The sequence below is a fragment of the Protopterus annectens genome, chromosome 2.part0 (genome assembly GCF_019279795.1).
Source record: "Protopterus annectens isolate FY-2018-M chromosome 2.part0, PAN1.0, whole genome shotgun sequence".
NCBI classification, from domain to species: domain Eukaryota; kingdom Metazoa; phylum Chordata; order Ceratodontiformes; family Protopteridae; genus Protopterus; species Protopterus annectens.
In genome coordinates this window covers 1,234,781,265-1,234,800,245 of record NC_056728.1, presented here as the reverse complement: position 1 = coordinate 1,234,800,245, position 18,981 = coordinate 1,234,781,265, and the positions used below count along the sequence as shown (strand labels likewise).

The following is an 18,981-nucleotide window of genomic DNA, read 5'->3' as shown; positions in this document are numbered from 1 at the left end:
TACCATTCTTTTAGTACATACCCCAGTAATGCTCCAAGGGACAGTTTTGCAAATGGCCTAACATACAGATCCACTTATTCGTACAAGTAATGCCCCCTCCCCCCAGAAGCCTTGCCCTCCTCCTCCTCCCAAACAAGCTAAGCCAAAGCTAGGTCATCCCATTAGTTTCCTTGTTCTCCAGCAAAGAAATGGGAGGCAAACCACTGGACTTCCCCACCCTTTTAAAGATGAGAAGGTAAATCTTTCACTGCCCCTCCTTTTTTTGCCATCCTTTCAACATACAAGACGATGGTAATCAAACCTAGGTATCTGTAATGCAAAAGCACATTCTATCCCTGGGCTAGTGAAATGGCTGCATAAAATACTTGAATATGCATGGGGAAGAATGCAGAAAACTGTAAAAGTTTAGTATCTGAGCAGAGCAGTAGATTTTTAGGAAACGTCCAGAAAACATAGTATAATGGATGAACTTTTTTTTTTTCTGTCATCAACTCTAGACATCTAGATAGACTTTAAAGCTTGACCCATCCCCATACAAAGACGTACCATTTTCATCATGTGAGTACTCTTGTCCTGCTATACTGCACCTCCGGAAAACCATTTTGTTCTCTGTGAGTGTTCCTGTTTTGTCTGAGAAGATGTACTGGATCTGGCCCAGGTCTTCCGTGATGTTCAGAGCACGGCACTGAATGGAGGAATCTGTTTTTTCACTGTACAAGTCAATATCGTACTGGAGGAAAAATATTTGTCCCAGTTTGACAAGTTCAATAGAAACATACAATGAAATTGGGATAAGAACCTGTAAAATAATGACATATTAAAAATACTGGACAGTTTGTCAACAGTTTCTTCACTTCTTTTTGTTTTTCTTGCTATGTTAAAAATGTAGGAGTATACCTGCAGCAGAATGATCATTGTCCAGAACATATAAAAACCTGCTAAAGCAGGTGCAGTGTAGGTACCATTGGATTCTGGAGCACTGAAAATTGGCACCTCTGAATACAAACTGAGGTAGATTCCATGACCTAGGAAAATATATACACAGTCTTCAATAACACTTATTTATCAGTCTCATCTTAAAAACAAAATCATTCATCAGTCTCACTTTAAAACATATCCCTCAACTTTTATGCTCAAGAATTCTTGACAAAGTAGAAAATAATGGAGGAACAAAAGCACAACATTTGGGACAATGTTTATTTATTACTCTAATTCACTATATGCATCTTCTGAATAATATGTATGAAATTCTAATGCCTGGCCTTAATGACGGACTATATTCCTCAGTAATTTACCAGAAAATCAAAAATATAATGAGAGGCAGGGCAAAAATATGAGGCAAAATAAAGGATGTTCTCTAAACATCAAGGACAGATGAGAGAAATGCCTTAAAATATATGCATGAGTTGTGACAGACCACTGGTCTTGCAAAGCATTTTACATGAAGTAGTAACAGCAATGTCAAACTTAGTTCAATTATTTTACACAAGCAACTCTGTACATTCACATCTCCAGAAAAAAACAGCATATTTCTACTTTAATGCCACAATGATGTTTATCTTGCACTGTTATGTACAGGATTAAGACAATACAATAAAAAGGACAGTTATCTAGCTGTATCTATATTTACTGCAGGCCTGGCAGGAAGTCTAGTACACATTTACACAGGTATTTCTAACTTGGGTGTCATCTAACCTACATAATAAAGATGATTACAAATTAATATTAGTTTTACAGACAGTTAACTGTGAGAATCTGTAATAATCTGAGAAAAATGTAATAGTCCTTCCAAAAGTGAGTTGATGGAGAATTGAACTAAACTGCACAAAATTAAAAGTTATGTACTTACCATATCTAGACATCTGTGTAGGCCATTTTCATTCTTCCTCATTGTATGGGTTTGGATTCGACCCGGTTGCATATTCCAGCTCTCGACCTCCTCCCTCTACCCATAATTCCCTATTCCTCAGATTGAGTTTGTTGCTATATTTCCCTATAGTTAAGCAGAGTCAGCTATGGCTTGATAGAAAAGGCAGGGCTCAAACCCAGAACTTTAGGTTCTCAATACAGTCCAACAGGTCTCCAGAAAAAAATGGATGTGGGATGGATTGGAGGGAAGTTGAGGAAGAATGAAAATGGACAACATACACACCTAGTTATGCTAAGTACATAACTTTTAAATCTGATGTCATTTTCATTCTTCCTTAATGTATGGGACAGAAACCCCAGCTACACTGATCTTGGGTGGCCCCCACAGAATATTCCGGAGTACATCCGAACCAAAGGCGGCTCTGTTTCTAGAGATAATACCCAATTTGTAATAGGTAACAAAGGTGTGAGCACTGAATCATATAGCTACAGTGCAAATATCGTCAATAGATGCTCTCTAACAAAAAGCCACGGATCTAGTTGAATGAGCCTTGGAAGGTTTAGATAATGTCAATGTCATGCCTTTCTGAGAATAAATCCAAGAAATACATTGACTAGTGTGACTTTAGAGACTGGACAACCCATCCTTTTTGGTGAAAAACAGAGATGCTCCGATTTTTTTTAATTTGATTTGTTCTGTGAAAATAAAAACATAACTCTGTGTACATCAAGGAGATGCAGCATGTGCTCTCCTTTATTCGAAAAATTTGGAAAGAAAACTGGTAAGTGAATGGATTGGACAATGCTACTTTCAGAAGCCACTTTAGGTACAAAAAAGGGTTAGTCCATAAGGAAACAGTATTCTTATGAAAAATAATATAAGTTTCTGAAGAGCCTGGAGTTCAGAAATTCTCTTTGCAGAAGTAATGGCTACCAACAAGACTGTTTTCCATGACAGGAATTTCAAATCAGATTTAGCTGAAGTTTCAAACAGTTTCTGCATTAGATCTTGCAGCACAACTGTTAGATATGACAGTGTCGAGAGATCCTTTATTGGAGGCCTTAAAAGAAAAATAACTTTCAGGAAGGCTTTGCATAACTTAGACAAAGACACGGAAAAATGTCTGTTCCCCATGTGAAAATTAGAAATCTCTGCCAATTGAAGTTTAATTGTAGAGAAACTTGCTACTTTTTCAAAAATAGTTGCCAAAAACTAGAGAATCGCAGAGACTGGAGCAGAGAAAGGGTCAATTTCCTTATTCAAAGCCCAAAGGGAGTATTCTTTTCCATTTGCTCTTACATACTTTTTTTGGTAAATTCCTTTTGAGAAGCCAAAATAATGTCTCATACAGGGGAACAGAGCCTGGGCTGTCTAGAAACATGCGGTTAGTCTGAGGGCCTGTATGATGGGATCTTGGATTCCTGATGGATGAGATAGGAGATCCAGAGTTGGCTCCAGTATCCATGGAGGATAATGAAGGTGAGACTGTAGAAATGGGAACCATACTTGCAGATGTCAGAAAGGGGCAATGAGGATTACTGAGCTCTTCAGCCAACGTGCTTTCTGTAGAAATTTGGGGATCAAGGGAAGAGAAGGGCAAGTATAAAGAAGACCTGAGGGTCAAGTGTGAACTACAGCATCTCTCGGTGACTCCTCCTGATTGGGGATAAGAGCAAAGTACCTGCTGCACTTCTTGCTATGGGGAGTGGCAAAGAGGTAGTAGCAAGGCCGGCCCCAACAACTGAAGATCATCTCTGCCACAGACTGATTGAGAGACCACTCGTGAGACTTCAAAATGGACCTGCTTAGTTTGCCCACTAGTATGCTGGTTTTCCCTGGAATGTGCATCTCAATTAGAGAGCAGTCTGATGAGATCACCCATTCCTGTACTCTCATGGCCTCTCTGCAAAGTGATAAGACAGAGTTCTTCCTTGTTTGTTGATGTACCAGAATACGCACATGTCAGTTTGAAGTGCAATAGTCCCGAAGGGGAGAGCATCTTGAAAAGCCTGCAATGCAAGTACGACTGCTGTTATCTCTAGAACATTGATATGCACATTGGTCTCTTGGGGGATACACATACCTTGGACCATTCTTCCCAAGAAATGCCCCATCCCACCTGAGAAGCATCTGTGGTCACTGTGGCCATCGGGCTTGATAGAACAAAAGGTCTGCCTAAATGAAGATTGTCCGACTGGACCCACCAGTGGATGTGTTGTTTGCAAACTGGAGTTAAGATTGACTGGAAAAGACAGGGGTCAATGCAGAATGGACCACTGAAGAGCAGTGGAGAACAAGCATATAGAATCATGCCAAAGGGAGTAATACTATGGCTGCTGCCATGTAACCTATTGCTTGATCTTGACGAAGGAGATGGATGGCAAAGGTGAAGATCAACCTGGCTTCTGATAGTGGAAATGCAATGAGGAGGTAGAGATGCTACTTGTGTTGTCATATCCAGAACTGTATCAATGAACTCCAGGCTCTGGACTGGTGTTACGTTTGACTTTGCATGATTTATTGTTATACCCAATGGCTTGCAAATCTGGAGAAAATATTCCCTGCCATGCAAAAGGATATGCTTGGAGGGGGTAATGGTGAGCCAGTCATCTAGATATGGAAACACTTAGAATCCTCTTAGTCTGATAACACTGCCATGCATTTGGCAAACACCCTCGGGCTGTGGTGAGTCCAAAGAGCAGGGTTCTGAATTGGTAATGACTAGCTCCCAGCCAAAAGCATAAATGTCTTCTAGATCGCCTGTCTATTTTGATACAATAGAGCTTCTGGATGTATACTATCAAGCACATCCAATCACCCTTGTGAAGAAAAGGTACTATGGACTGTACTGTGACCATTCAGCACTTTCATTTCTTCATATACTAACTCATATTGCTTAGATCAAAAATGGGTCTGAGGTCTCCTGTTTTCTTTAGTACTAAAATAAGGCATGAATATGTTCTGAATCTTGCTTGGTCTGGTGGGAGTTTGTGGATGACTTCTTTTAGCAGCTTTTGGATTTCTTGTGCTGCTGCCTTCCTTTGACTTGGTGGAATATTGGGAAGCTTCTTTTTCTGGGATAGGAGAAGGAAAAATGGTATGTAATAACCTCTGGATATTATCTTAGCACCCATGAATTTTGTATTAAATTTGCCCAGACATCTGGGTGCAAAAACAATCAAACACAGACTGCCTCCAGAGCTGAACATTCGAGGTAGCACTTCAGGGGTGGTGAAAGGGTCCGTCTGGAAATGAATCCCAGAAGCCCTGATTCTGCAGACGTCCTCTGCTTCTAGGGTGTAGTCTTCCATTAGAATTTCCTCCTCTGCCTCTGAAGAAATTATCACAGCACAGACCTTGCAAAGATCCCCAAGATTTTTGTAACCACATCTTCTTACTACTTCTCTGACTCCTGGAAAAGGTTCACTGAGGCATGGAAAGCTTGATCCCCATGGCACACAGTCTCTTTCCATCTTCTTCACTGTGGATAAGCATCTCTTCGACTGATGGCCCAAACAAGAAGTGCCATCAAATGGGGTGTTGATAAAGAAGTCTTAAAAGGGTCCACGAAGTCACATAGCCACATCCAGTCATGTCTCCTTATGGCAATGCCTGAACCGGCTGTTCGCGAGATACATTCGGCTGCGTGAGATATCAATCTCATCTACATATTTGATATGGATAAGAGAGTGGCCATTTGACAGGATGTTCTTTTGAAGTCCTCTAAAGACATGGACTCAAGAGTATTTGATAGCTCTTTGGGAAAATCTCTCTGAAGCCTAATAAAATGTGCCAGGTAGTTTAGTGACCTCAGGGCAAAGGTTGTCAAGGCAAAGACTCTCTTTCCAAATCTGTCCAATGTTCTAGACTCCCTGTTTCGTGGATGGACAGAAAACCTCTGTTCTTCTAGCACTTTCTTGGTGACTGCCACCACCACCACCACCATAGCATCAAATGGGACTCCTTTGTTCCAGTGGGATCTGTCTGTTGTTAGGGCTAAAACTTTATGGGGTCTTTTTGGAATCCGTTTGACAGTATCTGGTTCCTTCCAAGCACAACAGGAAGCTAAATCAATAAGTTCATCCACCAGGAGGGTAACCCAAGACATAGATGGGCCAGAACCAAAAGCCTCCAAAAACACTGATTCTTCTAGTGAGGGGATTTGGGAGGACTAGCCACTTTTTTTCTTTTAGGACTTCTAAAATATCTCCAAAGGAGATGTTATCAGGTGGTGATCAGGGGTACCCCTCTCCTTCATCAAAATCGGTATCCTCCATGACTGACTCCATCGTGGAATCAATAAGTCTCCTTTTGCACATTCTCATCCAATGCACCTCCTCTGTGGGGTATTCATGAGAGGTGTTGAAAGAGAGGGGAAGTTCCTTTAATGGAACTGGTTTGGACACTTATTGAACTGGCTGCCCCCGTGGAATACGTCTGATTGACTCAGAGCTCGGAACAGATTACAGAAAAGGGGCAGAATCCAAAAAATGAGAGGGAGGTTCTCTTTGGAGAGAAAAAGCCCCTTCCACTGCCTCAAAAGCCGATGGGCCTACAGAAGCTTCGACCCGCCATCTCGGAGCTGAAACTCCCAAAGTAGGTCTCGACCTCCCTTGAATCTAAAATTTGAAAACATAATGAGATTCGAACTGTCCAGGGCCAGGGCTCAGAGGAAGGGATGGATCCAACAAAATTGGAGCTGAACCTATCCCCTCTGATCCAACGCCAGCAATTAGGCTCCAGGACCTGTTCTGATCCCAGGGTATTAGAGCAGAACAAGCCAAAGATATAGTTGGATTGGAGGAAAAAGCTTTCCTCGGATCCAACACCGTATCTCTCTGAGATTTCAGATCCTGGGACTATGAAACCACTGGACAGATCGGAGGAGATAAAATGGTTTTCGACAATGTAGGGAGACTCATGGATCCAATACAAGATGGAGCTGGTAAGACCCCATCTGGATCTGATCTTTGAGAAATTTTGGCATCATCCTATCCACATCTCTTCCAATAAGCTTCTAGAGGCTCTAGAGGAAGCCGTGGATGGGGGCCTGGCATGTTTCTTTGGAGCCTGAAGCAATGGAGAAGGCAGGGTGGGGAAAATTGGCTTTATGGCAAATTCTGGAGTAAGACTCCAGTATGAAGTACCTGGCTTCGGATCCAAGGACCTAGGATCCTAGGGTGGTACTGTAGGACTTACTGCTATAACTTAGGATAGCCTTAGGATACAATGGCTTTGGATCAGAGTGTCAAGTCTTTGGATCAGATAACGTCAGAGCCAAAGTTTTTCTGCTTTCGGATGGCAGCTCCAATGAAAACCTGAAGGACTTTTGAGGGAAGAGTTTCTCTTTCTCCAGAGGAGCAGATTTGCTAGTTTTGGAGGGTGTTTGAGCTCCTCAAGAAGATGTAGCAGGGAGAAGACCCTTAAGAATAAGTTTATGTCTGCCAAGGATCTTTGGTTAAAGGTGCACAAATGACAAATGTTACAAGCAGTGTCCAAGTGCCTAGCTCCAAGGCAGTACATGCACTCCTTGTGGGCATTAGAATTTGGGATTTTATGCCCACAAGAAGTGCATTTATTAAAACTTGTTGGTTTATCCAACATGGTAGATAACTATCCAAAAAGTAAAACAGCAAGAATAGACTACAATAATTTTTTTTTTAAACAGGAAAGGAAGGGAAAAAAAAGAGTTTATTACCAGTGATGGTTACCTAAAGAAATACCCTGGGCAGAAAAGGATAAGCAGTGATACCAGCAATGGTAATAAATGTTTACTATAAAGCAACAATAAGTCCTAACTTCCTGCAAGAAAACTAGGAGGGAGGACAGATAATTTAAGCCAAGATAAAGTTATTACTTTATCAAAAAATAATGAACTCACGAAAATATCTCTAATGCTCGAGAGAGGAACCTGCATCTGTTTGCAATGGCAGCAAACTAGATCTGAGATAATGGGGATGGAATAGGGCATTATGGGTAGAGCTAGGAGCTCGAGAGCTGGATCCCAAGTCTGGAGTATGCAGCCGAGTCGGATCCATGCCCATACGATGAGGAAGAATGAAAAGGACGGCATCAGATCCTATACTAAATTAAGAAATGATGAATAATTCTTTAAGATATCAAAGGAAAAAGTTGCACAGTACTTTCCTGTTTCGTAAATCATGACATTTAAATAAAGTGAGTGAAACCGTTACAGTACAATATTCTGTGACTTGTTCCTGTGAGTCCCAGAATAGGGACACTGAAAGAGAAAAATGAGAACTTGCATATAAGTCCAAGAATACCATTTCTTATTTCTTGGATAATTCCCTTTACTTTGAGGCATGGTGATCTTACAGTTGGTATATACAAGTTCTGTGGGTGTGTGCAGGGGAGCTTGATCTTGCAAAAAACAATTTTAAAAGAGAATAGCATTGTTTTACATTTACCATTCTCTTGTACTTTTACAGTAACCTTTTCGTAACTCCAGGGTTTGCACTTCTGAGTCTATAGAGTTGTATTGTCAACAGGGTAAGGGTCAGCATTTACAGCCTACTCGTTGTTACATACAGTAATAACTTTATCACCTTATACTGAAGTTAATTATCATGTTTGTCAAGAAGTGCATTTGAAAAACTATGGGGTTACATCTACAGGGCCAACTTTGACAGTTTTATTTGGACCACTTGGTACAGACATTATGAAGGTCTCTGACAATTATGAAAGATATCTGTACGTGCACAGTTTAGTGCTTTTTTTTTTTTTTTTTGCTAAACATAGCTTTCATCATCTTTGTTCAAGAATCAGGTACAAAGATAAAAGAAATTAGGGTGGAGTCCAATGCGGAAAATCAGGGACAGTTTTTTTATTATTCTAATTCACTTAAAAAATGAACGAAAACAGGTTTTGCATCTACATGCGCCTTCTGAACAATAAGATATATGAAACTAATGTCTGGCAATACTGACTGACTGTCATCATCATCTTCTTTCGGCTGTTCCCGTTAGGGGTCGCCACAGCGTATCACCTGTTTCCATTTCTTCCTGTCCTCTGCATCTTGCTCTGTCACACCAACCACCTGCATGTCCTCTCTTACCACATCCATAAACCTTATCTTAAGCCTTCCTCTTTTGCTGTTACCTGGTAGCTTCATCCTTAGCATCTTTTTCCCAATATACTCAGCATCCCTCCTCAGCACATGTCCAAACCAAAGTAATCTTGCCTCTCTGGCTTTGTCTCCAAACCTTCCAACCTGGGCTGACCCTCTAATATGCTTATTCCTAATCCTGTCCAACCTCGTCACACCCAGTGCAAATCTTAACATCTTTAACTCTGCTACATCCAGCTCAAACTGCTGCCTTTTTGTCAATGTCACCGTCTCCAACCCATATAACATAGCTGGTCTCACTACCCTCTTGTAGACCTTCCCTTTCACTCTTACAGGTACTCGTCTGTCACAAATCACTCCTGGCACTCTTCTCCACCCACTCTATCCTGCCTGTACTCTCTTCTTCACCTCTCTTCCACACTCACCGTTCCTCTGAACTATTGACCCCAAGTATTTAAACTCATCCACCTTCGCCACCTCTAGTCCTTGCATCCTCACCATTACTCTATCCTCCCTCTCATTCACACACATTTATTCTGTCTTAGTCCTGCTGACCTTCATTCCTCTTCTCTCTAGAGCATATCTCCATCTCTCCAGGGTCTCGTCTACCTGTTCCCTACTCTCACTACAGATCACAATGTCATCTGCAAACATCATAGTCCACGGGGACTCCTGTCTGATCACGTCTGTCAACCTGTCCATCACCATTGCAAATAAGAAAGGGCTCAGAGCTGATCTTTGATGTAACCCCACCTCCACCTTAAACGCATCCGTCACTCCCACCGCAGACCTCACCGCTGTCACACTACCCTCGTACATATCCTGTACCACTCTTACACACTTCTCTGACACTCCTGACTTCCTCATACAATATCTCAACTCCTCTCTAGGCACCCTGTCATATGCTTTCTCTAAGTCTACAAAAACACAACGCAACTCCTCCTGACATTCTCTGTAATTCTCCATCAACACTCTCAGAGCAAACATCGCATCTGTAGTGCTCTTTCCCGGCATGAAACCATACTGATTGACTGCAATATTGGTAATTTACCAGAAATCAAAAAGCTACTAGGGCTTTTTTTGTAATCAGGAGAATCCCATAAATACTTGTTTGGTTAAACTTTTTCAAAGACTGAAAATAAAAAGCTTAGACCTACAGGAAAACGTTTTCCAGCTGCTCTCATTCTTCACTCTGTGATTCATACTTTTCATCATATTCCTGAAATTCCTGAACTAGCGCATACTTACCGGTTTTCAGACCATTATAACAAATGGTAAGCAATAGCTGAAAGCTATTATGCAAGTGGGCAACAATCAGATTTAGTGCCTAACATGAGACTAGTAGACAAAGGCTTGAGAACCACTGTAAAATATTAGGGAACAACAGGCAAAAAATAGCCTGGTTAGTACAACTAACAAGAGACAGTACAAGTTTTTGTGATAGAAATTATCCCTACTTTCAGGATTTACAAATGGACCATAGCTCTACAATACTCAACATATGCACATTAAAGGAGAGGTACCGTCAATCATGAGCGGACAGGTGATCCGCTGTGATGACCCCTAACCGGGATAAGTTGAAAGAAGAAGACTCAGCTGAATGAAACGTTCTTACATAAATCTTGAAAGAGAAAGTCAGTGTCTTTTCCAGTCTGGCCAGGGTCATTACTGATAAGCTAAATGTTCAAGAAGATACTTAAAAGACATATGTAAATAAATAAGCATGGGTATCGTTTCAGTTTTTTAAGCCTGCAGAACTGCCTGCACTCACAGTCAATGCGTTATTCACAGCAATATGGATAAACAGCAAGCATAAAGCTTAGTTGTTCTCTGCATGGCAACCACTGGGAACAAATCCCTTTCTAGGCTGTTCTATTTAATGTCTATGATCCCAAACCTTTTGTTACAAATGGTGACCAGGAGCAATTCCTGACTTACCTAGAGCACCAATAAGACACATCACAATGAGAAGAACTACACTCCATAAAATATCAGTGTTGAGTCGCCTCTCCAGCTTGCTGCGTTTGTAACGGGGTCCACTGTTATTCAGCATTGCTTTGGTTTCATGACCTTGATTAAAAAAATGGTATGATAAAATCCAAGCCAAATCATGCAGTCCTTTTTCATTTTTTCCCCATAATGCTTATATTACATTAGATTATACAGACACTGAAATGATGACAACAACTCAAACTAGACTCTCCCATCTGGTTTTGCTGGGAATCTCTTGTTATAATTACCATCATTGCAACAGCCATCTCTGTTTTTAATGACATCACCAAGCAAAATCCAGTTACAAATTCTGGTAACTGGAAATATGACCAGGAGGAGGACAGCACCCATGATGACAATTCTTCCTAGAGTGGGGTGAAGGTACTAACATAGAAGTATGAGACACTGCCACAACAGGTACTCTTAACATTGGGTGTCAACAACAAATTAGCAACATCAAGCATGGATGGATGCTGCCTGCACTGGGTCTACTGCTCCGAAAACTGTTCATGCAGGCATATGAAAAAAGTTACATGACAGCGCAAAGTAGATTTTGCAATACTATTAGCAAAGTAAAGATGAAGCATTGTAGCATTTACAATTTACTTCTTTCCAGAAATCACACCATTATTCTCTCCAGGACAAAGGGTAGTCAACAAGTCCATCTTTGTAAATGACAGGAAATTTATTAAAATATGCTGAGAAATTCAGTACGTTTTCTACAGTCATACCAGTGGAAGAAGCAGAAGACATACAACTTAAAACAGATTTGCTAGAAAGGCCATCAGGCTGATTGACAGAGAGGTGTATAATGAAATGCACTGTGGGTGAAGCCATACACCATATTTACCCTTAAGTTAAACACAAGGCACCATGCAGATAAGATCTGTAATTAGTTATGATTACGGAGTTCTGCTCTCCTTGTTACTGTATGTAACCTTTTAGTGCATGCATAGGCTTTTTCTTAAAGCCTCTACCACTGTGTTCTTTACATGTTTCATACTGACCTGCATACACTACAATGCCAACAACAGCCTCTGTATTCCTGATAGTACAACCACGTAACAGCAGGTTTTCCTTGCCTAGACCTATACGTTCTTTGTTTTGATGTTCTCTGCAAAGAAAAATTTGAAGAGTGTTACAAAAGTAGGAAACTGTCAAGCACTGTACCAGATCTGTTTGTCAGATGGTAAAGTTTTACATGTAATAACTAATTCATAAGTTGACCTCACCCATTTCAAATTAAACCAAACCAATCCAATTAAGCTTCTGCGCTACTGCAAATGCCGCAAAACCTGGCTACAGTGCAAAGGCACTATCTGGTACGCCAAGAAGTATGTCATGGTCCTCTGTGCTGCTGCATTATTCCCCTGCCTCCTACAGCAGCAGACAGGACCACTTCCTCTCAACAACTGAAGTGAGACAGTTGGTAATGATCAGTCCCTAAATCACCTCCCCTGCTCTTCCACCACTCAACTTCCCATAGTTATTAATCAGCAGAAAAATAATTTGTACTACAAGAGTCCACATTAAGCTACACTGGAAATAGGAAGGTTAGAAGGTCAAGTACACAAAAGTACATTACGATGGTTAGATGGTGAAAGCTACGGGGAAATGCACAGGCTTTATGGGAACACAAAAGGCAGAAAACAGCTGGGCAAATTATACAGGCCAAGTATCTAGCTGCTGGTGAAAAGCCGCACTTTTCTGGTACTTCTGATATATGCCCTCATGTTCTAGTTCTCATGTAGTAATGACTCCCTCCAAAGTTTAGAAGCTTGCCAAATTTGATTCTCGGTTGCATTTGCCAGTCACTTGTGCTGCAGCATCCATAGTAACCACTTAAGTCTGGAGTTAGATATTCCTAGCAATGCTCTGAACATAACCACAATTATTTACTTGGTCCATTCATCTAACAATGCCATGACCATTGATGGACTACCTCAGCACACACCTTTCAGGATTTCAGTCAGTATAAAAAAAAATGCCCGAAGTACAGCTGTGTGAGCATACTTTATGTAAAAAGCGATGCATACAAGGATTACCCCTGCAGTATCACTTGGAATGCTTGGGAATTAGCTGAATGCGGATGTCTACTTATCTAGCCTGACCTCTGGAGTGTTGGATGACCTTGTACAGGACTGGTTTCCCCTTGTATCTGACCTTGAGGTCAGTAGTATATTCAGTACAAAAGGCAAAGCAGCCCACACCATCATCAGTTCTTTTTAAATGAACGACTGTCACCCAAAATGTGCCTCTATAGCCTGCTCGTGCAGTACTGCCTTATTCACACCAACATGCACTTTCCCAAAATAAGGGAGGGTCAAGTAAGTAACAGAAGACTGCCTCTACCACCAAGTTCTCTGCCTTCCTGAATGTACAAAAAAGACAAAATCCTATGAGTCAGGAGGTAGTAAGCCTATAACGCAGTAGTGATCCTTGTATTCAAACATTTAGTCTTACAGTGAATATGCCCACACAATCAGTGCAGTACCTATTTACACTTCTTTGGGAGTGTACAACAATATCAAGTTGTCTGGTCACAGACATAGGGTGGAAACACATAGATTCTGCAAAACTGCAAGGGGGACTAATTGTGCTCTGCCTTTACGTCACTTTGTGAAATCAAAAATGCCCATCATTTCAAAGCTTTACTACAATCTCATCACTATGAGAATTGCAGCCATCACTGTTCATCCCTCCCAGGATAATCATATTGTCTTTGCTCAGATTTCCGTACCTCCCCTGCACATCAGGCCTTCCTAATGTTTTCCTGCTCCTTTCAAAGGCTCCCTATTCTATCTCCTCTCCCCCACTCCAACCCTTTCCATAATGTCTTCATTATTTACCCTTTTGTACGTTGTCTTCACTCTTCTCCTATTAATGTTTGGGAATTGTACATCATCATATGACTATTCTACTTCATGTGCATACACTTTAACTGCTAGCATTAACACTCTATATGTAATAATGCCTAACTGAAACTGTCAAGACAACAGCTTTTGCTGGCATTCTGAAACTAATTTTTCTGTGAAGTTCTGCTCCCCAGCATGAAGTCATGTTAGGTTAACAGGGCTTGAGTACAGCTGGAAATATTGAAACATAGTAAGCTTTTTCAGAAACTTGTTCTTATTTTCTTCCAGGGCTTCAACTGCAACAAGATAAAAGCAATGTAAATGCATTCACACTCAAGTTTTGCAATCTAATGAATGTTGCACTGGATGTTTTGATATTTTACATGGAGCTACTTTTCAAGGAGTTCCATTTAAGTCTGTGCAACTGTGAAATAGGTTGCATCTTTGTGTTGTACTGCTGGCAATGCTTGTTGCAGTTCATTTTTTTAAATGGCATGAAATGTGTGTTTTGTTTCTGTGGAAATAGTCAACTCATTTCTGTATTGTTTTCAGGTGTCTAAGCCAAGATACATAGGGTTACCATAATTTTTGCTCTTCAACCTAAGAGGATGAAATAATATGTGCTGGAAGCAAAAAAAAAAAGTCCGTGTTTGGGGATTTTTGATTGGCTCGTATACCGGTAGCCAATCAAAAACGCGCACAGCAGACCCTCTTCTGTTCAACATCAAGCAGTTCCGCATTGAACAGAGCCCCGCTTTTTGATTGGCTCATATACTGGTATACGAGCCAATCAAAAACACGCACAGTGGACCCTCTTCTTTTCAATGCGGAACATCAAGCTGTTACGCACTGAACAGAGCTCCGCTTTTCGATTGGCTTGTATACCGGTATATGAGCCAATAAAAAAAAACAACTCCAAAACAGGGATGTCTGCTTTTGAAAATTCTGCGATTAAAACCCGGACAAATCGCAGAATTTTCAAAAACCGCCCGGACAGGAGCCCAAAAAAGAGGACGTGTCCGGAGAAACCCGGACGTATGGTAACCTTAAAGATACATTACTTGTGCAGTGCATACCTCTCAGCTGTCCAGAATACTGTACAATGTCCCTTATTGAGTTTTCACACACAGACACACACAACTTTAACACAATACCACTGCACACTTCATACATGCCAGCCATATGAACATCACAATCTACCTCCATGGTATACTCCCCCAGCACCATCATTTCATCTTCTGTTACTATCCAAATAGTACCAGGAATAAGGTTTTGTTCCTTCATAAACAACACTACATATCTGCTCTACAGTTCATACTACATTTTCTTCAGACAAAAAAAAAAAAAAAAAATTGCATGCACAAGAACTTGAAATGATGCTCTTCAGAGATTTCCTGTCAGCAGAGACAGGGAGGCTGAGCTTTGAAAGGCCAGAGCTAGGAATAACAAAAAACTGGCACAAAAAACACATAAAAAAAGAAGGGGGTGGAGCAAGTGACTACTGCAGCAGTGATCATTTGAACATCTACTGTTATGGTAAGTCGAACTTGCATAACTGTACCATTTTCTTCCTACTGATCACTGCTGCAATAGCCTTCACTATCCGAGTAAATTACCATAGCTAACTATATTTGGGATTTGGGATTTGGGAGGTGGAAGGAGGAGGGTCTAAGAGCCCCTGGAGAAAGGTCCTAGCAAAGTATGATCTAGACCGAGAGAAGAAATTGTAAATGTATGCACAGAGGACCAAGTAGCAGACACAGGTTGCCCCTTCTTACGTTCACAAGAAATGAACAACTGATCTGATGATCTGCAGGATTTAGTTCTGTCTAGATAGTACCTATTTATGTCCGTGGACACACAAGGTATGGACTATCCTTTCTCCCATATTTTTAGTGTCAGGAAAGAAAACGGTGAGATGGATAGCTTGACAAAGTAAACTCAGATACTACTTCAGGCATAAAACAAGGATTACCTCTCAAAAAAAACACCCTGTCCTTGTGGAAAATGAGTTAGGTTTGATTCACCATAAGAGCTTGCAGCTCAGGTAGCCTTTGTGCAGACATCTGAGCAATCAGTAAAACTATTTTCCATGTTAAGAACCTCAAGTCAGCCAGATTACCTGGATCAAATGGAGCAAGTAAAAGTTTCTGTAACATAAAATTAAGATCCCACACTGGTTTACTTGGAAGCTTCTTATCATAATTCCTTTCAAGGACTTTTTGACATGCGACTGCCTTGAAAGAGGAGGATCCATTTGCAGACATACTAAAATGGCTGATAAATTAACAATGATGGAGAAAGTAAGAGAAAGGCCATAAGGACAGTAAATAATATAAATATTGTAAAGCCAGAGAACTAGCCCTAAATGTGTGCTGGTTATGTTGTTAGTACCAACTGGAAAACCTTTTCTATTTATTAATATACAATTTTCTAGTAGAAGGCATTACTAACTGTGCAATGTCCTTAGCAAACAGATTCCCAAAAGGGAATTAAGACCCTATCATCCAGGCAGTCAGGTGAAGTTGATGGATGGCAAGGTGTATCAAACATCCCCTATTCTTATGTTAGCAGATCCAGTCTTTGAGGAAGCTTGCAGTAACTGCCCCTGGCCATTTCCAAAACAAGGAAGAAACACGGTTGTCTGGGTGAGAAGAGTGTCAGCACAATTATCTTGGGGGATTCCTTCTGAATCTTCAGAAATATGATGGCTATAAGTGGAAAGGGTAGAAAAGAACACATTCCTGTCCAAGAAAAAGAAAAGGCATCTGTCTTCCAGGACTTCTTGCATGGAATCTTGGAGCAGACTCTTGCCAGCCAATTGTTCAGAGAAGAGTCAAACAGGTCTATACTTGAACTCTCCACAGATATATCAAATCTTGGAAGACCCCAATCTAATTTCCATTCGCGAGCACCTGTCCTTTTCCTGCTTAGCTTGTGCACAAAATTTGCTCCGATAGATTGCAGGATGCCTGTAGAGCAGGACTGTGCTGTGAAGCTATATTCCAAGTTAACATGGCTGATCTGCAAAGGTGGTATCATATCATCTGTTTCCCCACTGCTTGTTGATGTACCACAGGACTGTGCTATTTTCTATAACAACTTGAAGAGGTCCCGGGGACCAAAGATTATTCAGAGAGTTGAGTGCCTTAATCAGGAAAAGCATCTCTCACATTTACGTGCTTGCATCTGTCTTTGGGTATCCCACAGACACTGCACCTTTATCCTTCCTGAAACTGCTCCCACAGAAACGTCTGAAGTGTCTATGGTAACTGACTGCTTTGTAACAGGGAGGGAGAGAGGGGGAGAACTGGATTTGAGTATTTGTAGTCTCCACCAAGTAATTTCTCTTCTACAAACCCCAGCACTGGGATTTGACAAGGAAAAGGATGCTGGTGCTGGGACCAGAGAGACTTCAGGCACTATTGCATCCTTCTCATGTGGATGCTTGCCAAAAGTATCATGAGAACTATTTTTTTCTGTGGAAGAAAAGTTCTTTGAACTGAGGTGTCTAGCTGACAGCCCGGGAACACAATCCTGCATGGTGAAGTCAAAAGACACTTTTGAAAGTTCTCTTAGTTTTTGTAAGAGATCTCTCGTACAAATGAAAGACTCCTGACACTATGAAAAGGACTCTGTAAAGACAAGCAAGTTGCCTAAATATGTAAAAATGTGGATACCCTGCAATCTGCAATGAGCTATAACTTGAGCTGGACACTTTGTGAATACTTTTGGTGCAGTGGACAGTCCAAAGGGTAAGACAGGGAACTAATACTGTGATCCAGACAGAAACACCTGAAGTCCGGATGAATAGGGATGGGATAAGCATCTTTTAAATCCAGTGTTACCAGTAAACTTGAATGAGGAAGATGATGCAAACGGTTCTGAGGTGACATCCTTTTGAATTTGGGCACGATCACAAACAGGTTTAGGAAAGAAAGATCCAGAACTGATCTCCAAACACTTTCTTTCTTTGGCACTGAAAACATCCTTCAATAAAATCCTTCCCACCTGGGAAGGAGGAACTGGTTCTGTCCCTCTTTGGAAAAAATAGTTGTGTAAGAATATACCATAACCACAGATGTCCTGTTCTTCATTGTTGCAGTATTCTTTACATTAAGGAGTTGCCTGCCAAGCTGACCCAATGTCAGACAGTATATCAAAGTCTTTAACTACCTTAGGTTGCTCGGTATGTCTGACGCAGGCTGCTATTGGATGTAGGCTATAAACGTGACGTAAGAGTGCACCATCCTCTGAACTGAAGCCCCAGGAGGAGATACAGTCCAAGGTAAGATATTCAATGCACCCAGGGAAGGAAGGAAGGTGGGACAGAATACTGCAACAGAGAAGGGAAGGACATCTATGGTTATATGGTAAGGTCTTACACCACTATTCTACATCCTTCTATTCATGTGTTGCAGTATTCTTTACATGAGGGAGAATACAGCAGCTCGAGCTACTTGACAGTCTGGGTGTGTGAAGGTGCCCTGAATCCTTCAAAGTTGGCAGGTTGTTGTATCCTTGGCAGGATATAATCCATACAGATGAGGCTACTGCAGCAGTGAATAGCATCATGAACATATTTTATAATAAACAGATTTAAATCCAAAGGAGGACACGTACTCCTCAACAAAGGACAAAAAACAACCTCCAATTGAGGAACTACTTGTGTTGAGCCACAGTTAAGTAGTCCATAATGTCCTGGCACACCCTGTGAAGAGCAGGCTTATAATGTTACCTGTAGCCACAATTAATATCTGATGGAAAGGGCTACAGAATTCAGTTCCTGCAACACTGCTGTCAATATCTGCTGAGCTTTCATTCTCACCAGTGCTGCCAGCAAAATATTTAGGGCAACTGGCTTTAAGGGTGTACGGTAAATACATACTTCTGTCTCAGGTAATAGCCGACACCTTCCACACTTAGTAAAGCCCACTGCACAGCTGCATATCATAGTTATAATCACTGGTTCCCCAGCATATCTCTCATCAGACCAAGATCAGTGCCTTTCAGTATGACCTTATTAACAGTAGTTGAAACTTGGCCAGAATTATTTTTGCATGCACTGGCGCACGCAAAGATTTTCATAATGGTGGTGTAAATGGTGACACTCTAGCAACATGATCCTCCTTGTCAAGTTTTACGTTACGCTGTCACCTGCTAATCAAAACCAGCAA

At 41.1% G+C, this 18,981-nt stretch overlaps 1 protein-coding gene across 1 annotated transcript in view; it reads right to left on the bottom strand.

The window, feature by feature from the left end:
* The window catches only part of ATP10D (ATPase phospholipid transporting 10D (putative)), a 596,301-nt gene that overhangs the window by 442,330 nt on the left and 134,990 nt on the right, over positions 1-18,981 (bottom strand). The window contains exons 4-7 of the mRNA XM_044060391.1: positions 11,957-12,063; positions 10,896-11,027; positions 898-1,025; positions 547-799 (exon numbers count right to left, since the gene is read on the bottom strand). Coding sequence (XP_043916326.1) covers positions 547-799; positions 898-1,025; positions 10,896-11,027; positions 11,957-12,063 — 620 coding nt within the window. The remainder of the gene's footprint in view (positions 1-546; positions 800-897; positions 1,026-10,895; positions 11,028-11,956; positions 12,064-18,981) is intronic.